The sequence below is a fragment of the Chelonoidis abingdonii genome, chromosome 8 (genome assembly GCF_003597395.2).
Source record: "Chelonoidis abingdonii isolate Lonesome George chromosome 8, CheloAbing_2.0, whole genome shotgun sequence".
Lineage (NCBI taxonomy): Eukaryota > Metazoa > Chordata > Testudines > Testudinidae > Chelonoidis > Chelonoidis abingdonii.
The window spans coordinates 93,063,362-93,078,555 of NC_133776.1; the positions used below are offsets into that span (position 1 = coordinate 93,063,362).

At 41.2% G+C, this 15,194-nt stretch overlaps 1 protein-coding gene across 11 annotated transcripts in view; it reads left to right on the forward strand.

The window, feature by feature from the left end:
• KIAA1210 (KIAA1210 ortholog) overlaps window positions 1-14,940 on the forward strand; it is an 88,235-nt gene extending 73,295 nt beyond the window's left edge. For 9 of the 11 annotated variants that reach the window (XM_075068851.1, XM_032767071.2, XM_075068854.1 and 6 more), the window contains 6 exons: window positions 2,615-2,824; window positions 4,633-4,729; window positions 5,984-7,585; window positions 8,292-8,443; window positions 9,340-9,445; window positions 12,740-14,940. In XM_075068851.1, coding sequence (XP_074924952.1) covers window positions 2,615-2,824; window positions 4,633-4,729; window positions 5,984-7,585; window positions 8,292-8,443; window positions 9,340-9,445; window positions 12,740-12,912 — 2,340 coding nt within the window. In that variant the 3' untranslated portion in view covers window positions 12,913-14,940. Of the gene's footprint in view, window positions 1-2,614; window positions 2,825-4,632; window positions 4,730-5,983; window positions 7,586-8,291; window positions 8,444-9,339; window positions 9,446-12,647 lie in introns of all 11 variants that reach the window. The other 2 variants (XM_032767079.2, XM_075068856.1) reach the window with 1 other exon arrangement.
• Window positions 14,941-15,194: the final 254 nt, after the last annotated feature.

Here is a 15,194-nt window from a genome sequence, read left to right on the forward strand (position 1 = left end):
AAATCCTCTCTAGTTGCAACATTTTCCTTCTGCTTGAATTCCAGTTATAGCACAGATGTCTTCCCTAATAATCTAACCCAAACTTCCCCCTTTTACCTTAAAACAAAGCACTAAGGAGACAGCTTTCTATTTACTATTCTTTAAGCTGCTCCAGAGAAGAAGAAATCACCATCCAATCAATGCTGGGGGTGAGGGAGAGGGGAGGAAACATCCACTGAGAAAGCAATACAGCACTTAATGTCCATTAAAGACGAGGTTTATCATCCCTAGAGGAAGATCTTCCACTGGTGTAAATTGTCATAGCTCTGGAGTTCCTGTGAAGACCTCCTCTAGCCTCAGGTTTCAGTAAAAGTTGATAGCCTATGAAAAGAAGATGGGTCACTGTGTCTTACAGGACAAAAATAAGCAAGTACTATTAATTGTTTTGTCCACAGATAAACTAGAGTTTGAGTTTGTGCCTCTTGAATATGTGGCGATGCAACACATGTCTTGTAAAATCAGGTACTGGTGCACAGATAAGCCCAGCAGCTGATTTTGCTGTATAAAACAGCCTGTGTCTGACTACAGGATCTGGCCTTTCATACATGGATTCAGAGTGCCACAGTCATTTAAAAACTGTTAGAGGAAAGAACTTGTATGAGGGAAATGGGCAACAGTTACTGTTTTCTTTTTCTAAGATTTGCTGAACCTATTATAATAATTCTACAGGACCAATAATAGTTTGCTGCTTTACTTCTTTTAACTTCTCCTGAATTGACACTGTGAAAAAGAGAACCCAAAACTAAATTAATAAATTCAGTGTTGACTTTGTTTTAGCTCCATGAACTTAAAAAGTCAACAGTGATTAAGAAAATGGGAGTTACATGCTTTTCATTTTAAGCAAAAGAAAAGTAATGTATATTCCTAGACTTATACTGCAGATTAGACGGGGGAAGCCTTTTACAGCACAGCTCCAGTTCCAATCTTGCATTTAAAAACCTAGCTGAGAATGAGTACTTTCCTACAATCAAAGTTAAAGGATTTTTAAAACATTTTAGGCAACCAGATGCAGCCTGATGGTTTGAATTAAATCTGACAGGCCTTGGCCCAGGCCAAGATTGAGAGCAGATACTTTCTTAAAGTGACCATACTATGTACTGTTGGAGGATCTTGTAGATTGTGATTCTTCTTTAATGCACAATACTGTATTTCATCATGGTAACCAATATTTTCATCTTAAGTCTGTAACTTTGAGCCCAGCAAATCTAAAATATTCACTTATTAAATACTTGCCCAGGGGTCTTTACAATGGAATCTGCATCTGAATGAAGCTATGTAGAATCCTTATAAGGCAATTTCCCCATGTATTCTCACTGTCTGATGTATGCATGCCGACCCTGAGACTGAAACTGTGTAATAAGACATTATAACTTGCCACATTATAAATAATGTGGGGACCTCTGCACATTCCCTTCAGAGAGGTTTGTAGGAACATCTTATTTCATCAGCATAGATTACTCCTTCTTGACCCTGTTTTAAGTTCAAATAAACCCAAAGAGGAGAATGCCAAACTCAATTCAAACTGGGATGTTTCTCTGGGTCTTATGGTGGAACCATGGAAAACGGCAGATTTTTCACTCCAATAAAGCTTGCTTGAAGTGTCTCTGCAGCTTTGCGAACCTTCCAGCAAACCGGGTCTGAGTTTCAAGTTTGCAACAAAACCAGACTAACTTTGCATGGTTTTGGGTTTCACCGCACACATTTCCCCCAACTTACTTTATAATAGCATCATTTCTTGCTAAGACGACAAATATTTAATTCCCAAGGACGGCAGTGTTGCGGAGCTGTCCTGTGTGTAGCATATTTATCTCAAAAATACACCTCTACCCCAATATAACACACCCGATATAACACGAATTCGGATATAACGCGGTAAAGCAGTGCTCCAGGGTGGGGTGGGGCTGCACGCTCCGGCGGATCAAATCAAGTTCAATATAACGCGGTTTCACCTATAATGCAGTAAGATATTTTGACTCCCGAGGACAGCCTTATATTAAGGTAGAGGTGTAGTACAGGACTGCTAGATGGAAAGGGACACACAAAATTTGTTGTGAGTTTGAGGGAGAGGAAAGAGTGAAAGAACAAATTAATCAATAATAACTTTCTTAGAGCTGGTGGGGAACAGAGAGTGGTCATTCTTTTGTGACCGTCAGCAATCACACTGCTGCAGGGTATCTGCTTGCTCTGGTGAGGAAAAGTAAAAAGACCTTGTTATAAAAACAGCAGCAGTGTCTCCTGCTGGTACAAGAAGATACTGCTAACTGCTCATTCAAATAAGAATTGGGAGAAGAATGTTACTGTGTGTGTCTCACTTGTGTTACAGTGCCATTGATCAGACAAAACTAAGCGTAAACGTTAATTGCAAGTAGAAGCCAATAGAAGAATGGACACATCCTGGAAGAGGGTGTGTTTTATGCAACAACAACAAAAAAATTCAGCTGTTTAAATATTTTTATAGATCTGATTTTGAGTATATTTGCTTCTAAACCAATCTGGTGAGCTAGGCAATGGGAACCAGGATCAGATGCACAGAAAATCTGAGCAAAATAAATAGCGATGTGTTCGTGTTTTCCAGGTACCTTCTGATGCTTCCTCTAGACCTGTCAGCCCTTTGTCCTCTATGGTGCTTGTGATTTCAGCCACACAAGCCAGCAGCTTGCTTCCCGTTGACTTCAACACCCCTGCCAGTCCTGTGGGCTGCCTGGATACCTCCGCAGCTAGGCACAGGATAGCAATAAACCCGCGGAAACAGAGAGTTTTTACCAGTAAGAACCAGCAAACCCCTGTAAGTCTTTTCTGGAAGATGAGTGCAAAGCAAAGGGAGACAGATGCAAGTGTGTGCAGCCTTTGCTGTTCTTCCCCCACTCTGGGGTTCATGAATATGTTAAACAGGAGGATAAGTGATTAAAGCCAGTGGGAATCTTCCCATTGGCTTTAATAGAGACAGGAACAGACACCTAGTCCTGTTTTGGCCTTAAAACTCTGACTGAATGGCCAGTGAGGGGGAGAATTTGCTACAGTGAGAATTAAACTGTGGAAGTAGAATTCTACATGGGAATAATCAATAGAATAGAGAACTCTGTAGCTGTCTCAAAGCCAGTCAAAAATGGACTTCTTTTCCAAGGAAATTTTTGAATGAAACTAAAATTTTGTTTGGTTTGGAATTTTTCACTGAAATGATTTCACAATTAATTTGTTTTGTTGCTGTCGTTCAAATTGAAATGAATTTTTCTTTTTTTTGTTCCCTCCCCTCATTTCTCTGTCCCACTTCCCTTTTTCCACTGGAAGGAAAAGAAAGGGGGGAACCTCAAAACCAGACTTGTTTTCAGTCCTATTTGACTTGAATAAAATGAAAGGGGTTTTTAGTTTCTAATTGTTTAATTAAAAACTTCACATTAAACTTTTTCTTAAAAAAAATAAAATTGTATTATTTGAAAATCCAATTTACTTAGAAAAAACTATACCTCTACCCTGATATTATGCTGTCCTCGGGAGCCAAAAAATCGTATTGCATTATAGCTGAAACAGTGTTATATTGAACTTACTTTGATTCACCGGAGTGCGCAGCCCTGCCCCCCAGAGCACTGCTTTACCACATTATATCTGAATTCGTGTTATGTCAGGGTAGAGGTGTATTAAACAATCTCAGCCCAGCCTTATCTGTAACCTTTTGCATCCCAAGGAGGCAGAGTAGTTGAGCTACTTTAACCAGTCTTGGGCTGAATGTCAGTCCTAGCAGCTCCATAAATCTGGGAACCGATTGCTCAGACAGATGGATCCATGGAACACATAGCCTTGCACTGTCTTCCACTTCCACTAGCAGAGAGAAGTAAAAGTGGGTGGCACTGGGGTAGGGAATCTGAGGGGAAGAGCAGTGTATCCTCCTCTGCCTCCTGGGAATCTACACTACAGAGCCTTGGGAAACATATTGTGGGACTGGGGCCCATAGGCTAGGAAGAGAGTGATGGGGCAGAGTGTGGCAGAAATGGAGAGGAACTGCTCTATGCAAGATGCTCCCTTCTGCACCAGGAGCATTTCCTCTGGAAAATCTGTTCTGGATTTACTGCTGCTAGGAGGAGTACGAATTCCCAAGGGTGGCTCTCTGCCCCCTTGGAGACATGAACTCTTGCCCTGCCATATGGTTAGGCTTCAGTGGCAGCACAGCTCTTACAGAATCTTTATTTGATGCTCTTTGCACTGCAGCAGATAAAAACTACAACACTGGAGGAGAACAGCGAATTCTCTTGTGGCATTTCTATGATCTGAACTGATGATGACATCTCTGACTTGTTCTGTTCCATACACCCATGTAGCTTTTTGATGTCTTGAAAACACTCCCTCTCAAAATGTATCTGTCTTAGAATGTTTCTGGTACTCACCAAAAACTGAACTACTGCATTTGTAGTTTTAAAGCTTTGATGTCTTGCTACGTAATTCATTGGAGTAGCAACATTCATTCATCGTATTGTTGAATTTACAATACAGGAATTTTTTTCTTGTGTATGTTTTTCAAAATTAAGTTACATACAGTGTAAGTTTTGTGCAAAAGTCTTTACTTTGAACCAACCCAAGTGTCTTTTTGAATCTTATTAGCTGGAACAACTGGAAAAGGAGCAGAGTCTTCCTGTAACTGCAGAAAAGAAAAGTACAACAAAATTCCTTGATGCTGACCAGTATGAAAATTGGGCAGGTAAGGCATAATTCTGAAGGCTAAATTGTTAAGTCTGTTAACAGAATTCTATTACTAAAACCAGGCAGCTTTTACTTTTTTTTTTAAATCCCAAATTCCATCCCCTCTGTCTGAGAGCTGGCAGACTGTGCTTGAAAGTGAGAAAAGAATGATGTGCTCTGCTAAACAGGGTGATGATGAACTCTGTGGAAGGCATTAAAACAGATATCACACTAGGCGTAACATTTTTCCAAAGCACCTATATCACATGGGAGTCTAAATCTCATTGATTATGCTTCTAAGTAACCTAGGCACTATTGAAAATTTTATCCTACATCTGTATATATTGCCTGAGCATTATACATTTGGAACAAACCATCTTGTGAGACAGTGTGTATTGTGATTTTAAATAGCTTTTGTACAAGCAGGTCCATTTTTCCTCTACTATTTTGGCTGATAATTGATTCTCACTGCAATAGTAAAATCAGCTGACATTTCTCCCAAACAGTCCATTTTTAGAATCCCTGATTTTAATCAGCGTGTTATAAATGCATTGATTGATTGTAACATTGTCAGTGTTTTGTTAAACCAAATTCAAGGCCTGATTCTGCAGGATGCTAAGTGTTGCCTATGAAGTGCTTAGTGCCTGCAAGCCATGTTGAAGTGAAAAGGGCTTGAGGGTTCTTAACAGCTCAGAGCTCTGTGTGGTATATAGTTGGGCATCTCTTTCCACTATTTCTGGTGTATTTGACTCTTTGCACTATTTCTGGTGAATTCAGAGTTTGTGAAAGGGCGCAGTTCTAGAGGTCGAGCTTCCAAAGCCAAAGAACAGGAACAGGGCAGATATCAGTGGGGTGAGCGTCCCCATTTCAGATATTGCATCTCTGAGACTACCAGTAATAGTGCCAATAGTTATGATGATTTCACTGATGTAGATACTGTCACACTAAGATCTGAACTGAAAGCAACAATGCATTTGATACATCAGCTGCTGAGCAGGCACCTGGTGACAGCAGCTTTCAACTATTACTAGCCTTGGCTATATTCCAACGGAAGCCAATGTATTTCATTACCAGTCTCCTGAGCCAGCCAGTCCATCCCCCATTTTTAAGTATGTTTGTCAGCCTTGGGTATCTAGTAAATGGTATCCAGATATTGGGAAACTATTAGCAAATGACCACAGTACCTACTGTGAATTACAGTGGCAGGTTGAGGAGTGCAGGAGTCTTCATTCTAACCATCAAGCATAGATTTGTTTTCTTTTGTTCAACACAGGTTCATTGGTCTTGGAGGAGAATAATGGAAAAGGAGGTGGTGCTAAGGAGACACAGGCCATAACAAAGACTGACAATTCCACAAGTAGCCCTCGGAATTCTGTATCCCCTGCGGATGTAGTTTGTACTTTGATAGAAGTTGATGCATGCTCTATAGAAACAGATCATCAATCTAAAGTAACAGTGTCCTTTCCAAATGTGCAGTCTGCTCTAGCAAAGTCTGAGGAGGAGAACAAGGCAGAGGAAGTACTGGTACCTTACTGCTCTGATGACTCTATTGGTGAATTCAAACTACTTCTGCAAAATACTAGTGAAGTAATTGAACTTTCTGAATCTCTGCAGACTGAACCAGAAGCAATTGTATTTCAGGACACGTTAGCATCTGACTCGTATGGCATTTCCTTGGAAAAGGAGGACATAAATAGTTTGGCAGATGCCACAAAGGTATCCTTAAAACAACCTGTAGACCAAAGTGACAAAGAGCCTGGAGACGGGGGTGTGGCACTTGTAGGAAAAGTGGAAGAACAGCCTTGTACCAATGAGAACAACTTCATCTGGCCTGATTCAGATCCTGCAGTGTGTGCTTCACAGGTTCTTTTAGCCACTTTGGAGATGTCCTCTGAAGCAGACTGGATGGCTGTTTCAGTGCCTGAAAATACCCCAGCAGCAAAAGATGATAAAGAAATGTGCAAAGTTACAGAACTTCAGCCATCCAAAGACCATGTAGATTCAAAAACATCCCTACAAAAAGACTCAGTTGTGTCTATGTCAGATATAGATTGCATGCTGCCTCAGAGCAAAATGAACAAGGAGCTACATTTTAAACCAGAAATGCATTGTCCTGTTTCAAAGGCTAGCCAAAGCAATCAGGAGACAGAGGCATTCAACAACTTGGAAAAACATTCCATCAGATGCCTTGCCTCCTCCAGTTTGGCTGGCTTCAAGAGTTGTATCCCTCTTAGTGGTGATAGTCAGCAGAACCTGTTAGGCGGTGTAACTTCTCAAGAGAAAACAAGGAAAGAAAGCAAATCTCCAGAGGAAAATGTAAAGACTCCATTGAAATCTGCTGCTACAAAACCAGTTCGATTTACTATTGCTCCTGCCTGGCAAAGATCTCTTTCGGGGGGTTCAAATTCCAAGGAAGATTCCTGTGCTAGAAGCTCCCCATCCTCTCCCATAAGACCAGAGTTGTTTGAAGGAACAGCTCACTTAGATACCACCAGGCAAGAGTCTACAAAAAACAACACTGAAGGGTTTGAGGGGGATAATGAGAGCAACAAGGCCAGTTTGAATTCTTCCTTGGAGGGGGCTGAGCATGAAACACAGAATGCTGAAAACCCATTTGGGATCAGACTGAGAAGAACATCCTCTTTGCTAAAGTACCACAGTGAATCTCCAAAGCAGATTCCATTAGCTGTTCACACCACCTCTTCTGGTTCAGTCAAGGAGAATCAAAAATCAGTAGCCACTGGGAGGCCACTTCACGGCCTTCCAGGCAACCAGAAAGTGTTAGCTAAAAAATCAGCTGTCGTGGAAGAGAAAAATGCTCCCAAAACAAAACCTGAAGAAGTCTCAAAGAAGCAACACTCTAACAAACTTTCAGGTAATTACACTATGCTTGTATCCAAAGACTGTTGAGAACAATGGCTGTGCGAGGCCATTACAAAGAGCGGCAAGCCAGGGATATGGAAAGAGTAAAAATGTTCTTTAATAGACTTGACCCTGAAATACAGGACCCTATTCAGCTCTGCTGTAACTCAGCTGATGTCAGTTTGGACTTGTATCTTGGGTTTAGGCTATTCAAGAAAATTCTTAGGTTCCACCATACAGTATATTCAAGCTAGAATAGTAACAGGGCATCAGAAATATAAAATGGGCCATTTTTGCCCAGTTTTTGTGGAATTTGTAGAATTTGTTTTCAGCTAATTGTCAGGCCAATGCAATTTAGAACTTAACCAGGTATCACATTAGTTGTGATTTTTTTATTCTAAAAAATTTGGGAAACAAAAAGGCAGCTTGTCTCTAACTGGATTACATAACAGAGCAATGGTCATCACTCTACATTTAGCCTGTACTGTCAGCCTGTTGTTTTGAGAGCTGAATCCTGCCCCGATTGACTTTAAAGACTGCAGTAGATAAAAAGGACAAGCATCCTTGCCGAGGAACAAAGACAAAATCAGCAAGGAAATTGATGTTATCTTCACCCTTTTCAAAGAGTATTCACTGAAGGATTTAAAACACAAAACTGTTTAGGTTTTGATAGACTTGCCCTAAATCCCTTTTTTACTTCCAAAATGCTTCTTTTATAGAAAAAGTCCCTAGTCCGCATTTGGAAACTGTTACCTCTGAACCAGCTTGGGTCTCCATGGCAAAACTAAAGCAGAAAGGTTTCCAAGGTCATCCTCTTGCCAAAGGACATAAAAGGGAGGACAAATCGTTGACCAAAATGGATCAAGAGGAGGTATGGTACCTAGTGGCTGGTAGACTAGAACCATTGTGAATACTGTGACAGTCTGATGGGATACCTGTACACAATACTGAATTTGATGTTCTTGGATAGCAGGTTTTTAGTAATGTTTATGACCAAATTTTCAAAACCAATTTCTAATGTTGTGTCCACAGACAATTGTTGATGCAAATGAATAGATGTGTATTTGGCCATATACGCAGCTCAGGTCCTTGGAATTTTGGGATCAGACTCTGCAACACACCTTTCCTGCCATAGTCATCTTTGCACCTCTTATATTCTGAACCCCGCAAGGGGTCTGCCAAATGCCCAGCACAATTTAAAGCAGCCACAAAAAGCTGCTCTAAGTTACAGCAGTTTTCCACAGCCCCTGCTGTGCTGCTAAGAACTGGTTCTGGCACAGGACTTGGAGACAAAAGGTTCATCCACAGATTTCCTTTGTGACCTTGGGCAAGTCATGTGACCTGTGTCTCACTGTCTTAATCTGTAAAATGGGGATAATTGTCCTCTTTGCAGGGCTGTTGGGAAGTTTAATTCAGTAACATTTGTAAAGGACTTTGTGATCCTTGGATAGAGGATGCCAAGGAAGGACAAAGCAGTGTTGTTGTTTCAGTGATCATAAGTGTATTACAGACTTAATGGTAAGTGGATACGATATCACAAGTAGTGATTGTTAAACATGCCATTAAAAAGCTGTGTAAAGAGAGAAGCACCTGGCCTGCCTTGGTATATTCCCCAAAGGACCTGTGCCCTGTTTCTGTTTCTGTTTCTCTTCTGGTGAATTCTCAAAGTCCACCTCTGATCGAACCTTAAAGGGGAACTGCTTTGTGTGTGTAATTATTTACACTTTCTGGTTTCCTTATTTGCATTCTTTGTTTTTTTCCTTAAAGCAAGTGACCTGTGCTAGTGAGAATGTATTGGGGAAGAACGTAACTCCCATCCTGTGCGCTCAGGAGAAGAAATCACAAATGAAGATCACTATGTCTGCTACAGCAGGTATTTCTTTTTAAAGTGTGTGTGTCTGACTCACTCACAGTAATGGCCAAGATTTTCACTAGTGACTTTTTGGGTGTGTCCATTTTTGGCTGCCCAGCCTGAGAAACCTTTAAATGGGCATAATCTTCAGAGGGTGGATGCTCAGCATTTTCACCCACTAGGCTGCGTCCAGACATGTCGATAATGCTACTCCCCTGCTTATTCCATCCCCAGAGCAGGTGGGTGGGGGGTGAACGGAGAAAAGTTCCATCCTCAGCCCGCTTGCCACAGTTCCTGACTCAGGGTGTGGAAGGGGGTGGTTGGTGATGTAGTGACTCACTGCGACTAGAGGCCAGTAGTAAATTACAACCAGCAGGGAGTAACCGTGGCTCAAAGAGGTGTGTGCCCCATGGTGCTTTCTGAGGAGATTGATGCAGTGTATGCCCCAGCCCTTGTTCAGGGCTGTGCCTAAAATCAGAGTTGAGCTGGAACCGTTTGCAGATAACATGACTGAAACTTGCAGCTAAGAATATATTTTACTGAATGAAATCTATTAACTTCAAAGCTTTCTTGTAAGTAAGTGAATAGACTTTCTCGCCTTCCTCCCCATCCTGGGTCGCTGACATAGCAATGGATGACTGGCTGAGGAATCACATGAAACAGAAATGTTAGCTGCCAGCTCAACAGTATATGATTGAGCTATGATCCATTTTTTTTTAAGGATTCCATTATGTGCCAGCTTCATTCTCAGACTTGGTAAACTTGGCCCAAAGCTAGACAATGGTGAGCAGGTAGGAAGTTTGAGACGTCTCCTTTTGGAGTACAGTCAGGGCTGGCCTGAAAATTCCTCCCATGCCTCTGCCGGAGATACCTGGATTTTCACTTTGGCTGAAATTCATGCCACCCATGAAAGTTGCAGCAGCATTAAACCTTTCTTTGCATTGTCTTGCTCCATGGATCATCCTGGTATACAATGTCTTTCCCTCACAGTGGTAGCAGCTGTGGTCACTCAATTCTTTCACCTCTTGAAAATTGACTATCTCTGACTAATGTTGATGTTCTCAAGAAAGTCACCATTACCCAAAAGTTCAGAAAAACACCACACCTGCTGCCAGCATTCTCCCCACATGACCAACAAAACAGGGAAACTTTCAAAACTTAGACTCCCCTTGTTTACTCATATTAAAGGAGCCAATAATTTGACTTGGCTAAGGGGCGAGGAGTGTATATAACTTCCAGAGCAAGTGGTAACCTTGAACACACTTTTGACTCATAAATGGGTGTTACAAAAGTTTTCTTTGTACACTTGATAAGTGATTGCAGCTTGTGTGTATGATACATGTCCTGTACAGATCGGCAGGTGTGTCTTGGTGCATGTCTAGCACAAGGTAAAATGTGATGATTAGGATAGAGCTCTGAGAAACCAGATCCTGCATTACTCCTCTCTTGGAGCAAATGTCAGGCCAGAAAGGGGATTCCTTATTTAGACCCCCTATTAGCATGTCCTTAAGCCCATGTCACCTCAGATTCACCCATTCTCTGTCTACACTGCACTCCCACTTTTTAAACCTATGCTCTTGAGACTGTCCAAGACACTTGAGACTGACTTACCCATATTCCTCTGTATTGAGTGAATGATCTTAATAAGTGTCCAAGTCCCTTTTTTCAAAAGTGACTTAGGGACTTGGGAGCCTAACACCCTTTGAGACTGGAGGCCTAGATTTTAAAAAGGTATTTAAGCCTTGCTGGCGCCTAAGTATCATCAACTGTCAATGGGATTTTGGCTCCTAAGTGTCTACTTCCCTTTTGAAAAATGAGATATAGGCTCCTAAATCAGTTAGGTGTGGCACTGCTGAGTGCAGCAATGCCTGAGCACCTTTAAAAATCTGGGCCTAAGTCCCTATATTAAGTAAGCACTGTTGAAAAAGTGATCCTATATCTGGAGCTTGACCTGCTCTTATTAAGGGAGCATTGTCCCTTCTGCTATAGTCTGCCCCCTGCAGGGCACAGCCAAGGCTATCCTAGGCTGAGGCCCAGGGTCCTACTGAGCTGATTCTAGGGGCAGGCTTTACCAACAGGTGTTATCGGGGTGAATGGGCATTTTTTCACTGATCTCAGTGCATGCAGGATCAAGGCCCCTTGTGCTTAACTTTGCCTGTACCCATAAATAGCTTCCATTCATGCTTGCCTTATCCCCCTTCCTGCATGTCACACAAAGACTTGTAGATATTAATTAAACATAAGAGAAAGTTTGGCTTTTTCAGGCCCTGATTTATACTTCCAAATGAAATACAATCTGTTGAAGTGGAAGGAATGTGCTGAATGTCAAATGGCTTGTGAACTGTCCCTTGAGATATTTCAGTTGTTTATGTGTAAGGCTGCATTCTGTCCAGTGCCGTGCAACCTGTTGGAAGACATCAGTCTTCGATATTTTCTATAAGATCGATAAATTAGGCATTTTTTTAAATAGTAGCTCAGAGCCTTACCAGCAACAGTATCAACATTCCTTAGTCTTTGCAGATGCCACCAGGCTTGTGATAGGCTGCAGATTTCAAAAGCTTTATTTGAAAAGAATATCTAGTCACATTATCCTATCAACTTCCCTCCCCTCTGGCTAACATGTCCAAGAAAATGTAGTATAGGTTTAACGCATATTTGTTTCCTAATAGCATTTTTATAGTACAAGTATTTTTGTTGGCAATAAAGACTGGAAGGTAAATCTCTAGACCACTCAGAGTTGGAGATGCCTGTCGTTCTCTGCTAGCCCAAGGTAAACTTGGAGTGATTCTTCCCATGCAGCACATGATCATATGGGGTTGACTCCTCGAGCCACTTGTGCGTTACACAATGCAAAATTAACCTGTGGAATTCCCTGCCACAAGCTATACTTGTGACCAAGAGTTTTTAGCAGGATCCAGAAAGCAATTGGATATTTATATGAACAACAAGATAAAAATCCCTCAGGAATTTTGGAAAAATTTACTCATGCTTCAGGGCTTAAGCCTTCCTTTAAATATTGGGAGTTAGGAGAAAGCTTTCACTGGAGACAGGCTAAGTGCCTACTACAGAGTTTCTGACACCTTTGTCTGAAGCAGCTGGTACTGGCCATTGTCACAGACTGGGCACTGGTCCCTGGACAACTGGTCAGATCTAGTCTGGCAATTCCTCCTCTTATCTCTGTTGCTTTGTGAAATTGTCACTTTTGGTTTTGTTTCACCTCTAGGTGACGTCACTTTAAAGAGCAGGAAAAAAGTTAGCGTAAGTTCTGTCTAACTCTCCTGTGTTCTGATGACTGATTGGCATTGTTCTCTGCAGTTACACTTGGACCTATGGCTCAGGAAGCGTCTGTGGTTCCCACCACTGAAAAGGAAACGAGACAATCCTGTAATCTGCCAATGACACCGTGCAGCTCTGCTGAACCACCCTGGCTGTCCCTGGCCAAGAAAAAAGCCAAAGCTTGGAGTGAAATGCCTCAGATTGTTCAATAGCAAATGACAGAAGTGTCCTCCTCTGTACTGCCAATAACTGTATTAACTCCATATATTAACTTCTTCGCTGGGACCATTTTGGGGGGGGATAAGATAAAAGCCTTAGAACTTTCAGCACAGACTGTAGCTGTGAATATGTGAAGATGCAATGCCACTGACGGGTTAACCTGCAGTAACCACCAGCATTAGGAAACTGAGCATTTTCCATGACAAAATACTATGAAATTCCAATTGACCAATTCATACTGACCACATGTTTGACAAAAAGACAGTGGTGCTCTAGGAGGAGGCACTTCATGCCTTTGAAGCATTTCCTTTCTAAAAGGGGAGGTTAAAATACCCTGCACACAATACAGTATTCTGCATGATTTCACTTTGAGCATTGAATTTGTTTGGTGTCACAGAATGGTTTTAGAGCTCTGCACTGGAGCATCCAGACTGGCTGTCACTGATGTAGTAGCATTTATGTCTCTAAAGCTTGGCCTAGGTTCTGACTGTGGTTCTGATTTTTAACATATCTGTTTCATAAATGAAACAAGACACAAGCAACAATGCAGAGTCAGGGGATTCTCATTTCCTAGGTAGTTGAGTCACTCTGCCTTGGGCCTCATGCCTTACATTATACCATCTACTAGAAAGGCCCAGAACTGTAACTGCCTTTGTGTTCTACTGCTAATGTATTTTTTAAAAAAATCAGTACCTTCTAAGGACTAAATTCTGGTCAGTTACCTCTATAAATCTGGAATAACTCCACTGACCTTAATGTAGTTTGGAGATGCTGAATTTGGTCCTTATACTTAAGCTAAAGTCTTTTATATTTAATTTCTAGCATAAAGCAATTTCTCTTCGTAAGCCTCTTTAGTGAAATATTCCTGCTAAAGGCAGAGGTGGGGAAGGTTTGACCCACTCTTGTTTTCTGTATAGAAGGATACCTGTTTGCCATGAACAGCATCCCACGTCCATATTCACCACACTATGATTTTTAGACTATTTCCTTTACAGTTTAGGAGGGGAAAAAAGATGCACTCAACATCCACCCTTACCCATCAATACATAACTGAAAGCTGAAGCTGAGCATCTATCTAAAGACACATAGCTGGCAAACGGCTGCTCTTTTAGGGTCAATTCTGCTGTCACTGAAGTCTGTAGGAGTCTTGCCACTAACTTTTATGGGAGCAGAATCAGATCCTTTAAAAATAAACTTTGTAAAATGACTTAGTGACATCAGTGTCATGACAACCAAACTGCACCTGCCTGTATATTGCACATTTGCAAAACATTTTCTCTATACAGCCAATGAAAACATTGAAGTCTGATGTGTCTAACAGATTGTCTTTCGCAAACAAGTTGGGTAGCATCTTTAAGAAAAATGGTGCGTGGCAAGAGGTCTAAATATGAAACAACATGTTTGACCTTGGAGTAACTCATCATCTGGACTCCCACCTGTTGGTTCTGGCCTGAATTTAAGTATGTTACTACTTCTGAAATCTGTATCCATTGCTAATGAAGATTGTGCAACTCTTATTCATGTGGCTGAACAACTTACTTGCGCAAATAGTCCCACCTAAGTTAATGGGTTTGCTCTTATGAGTCAGTTCTAATCAGAAAGAGTAAAGGTTACAGGCCTGTTTTACTTCTTGTTAGTATCTTCTCCTGCAATGTACTGAAGCACTTGTATTTCTCTAAAGTTTGAGAGTATTATGTAAAAGAACAAATTAAACATTGTCTACTATGGTTTTCTACAGCTGATATCACATACATGCGTTTACTGACCCTCTGCTTAAAATGTGCACTTTCCTATATATTGCTATTTCTCTCCTCTTCTTTGCCAGTCTGGATTGCAACCCCACACCTAAACTACTGCAAATGATAACAGCATTTATCTATTCCCTTGTTGCTTTTGTTCTTGATATTGTGTCTCATTGTATGGTATGTATATACATTTTTGTAATCCTCACCTTGAAGGACTCCCTTTTGTATTCTATTCCCATATTTGGTTTACTATTAAACGCTATTGTCATGATGGAATTTTTCAGGGTTTGGATGGGTTGTGATTCCGGAGGGGTGGACTGGCATTAGGGAAACAGTCCTTGAAGAACTGTTTGTGTTGGATGGGTTGATATACTGTATAGATTCCAGGTTGGGGAAAACTCTACCTACAGGGCTTTGAACTGAGCATCACAGAGGTGAGAGACTGTATTTAGTCTTCTTTGAAGTCGTGGGACAATTGATGCAGTCTCTCTTGCAGTGTGGGGTTCTTTCAACAATTCTGAAAGAAATCT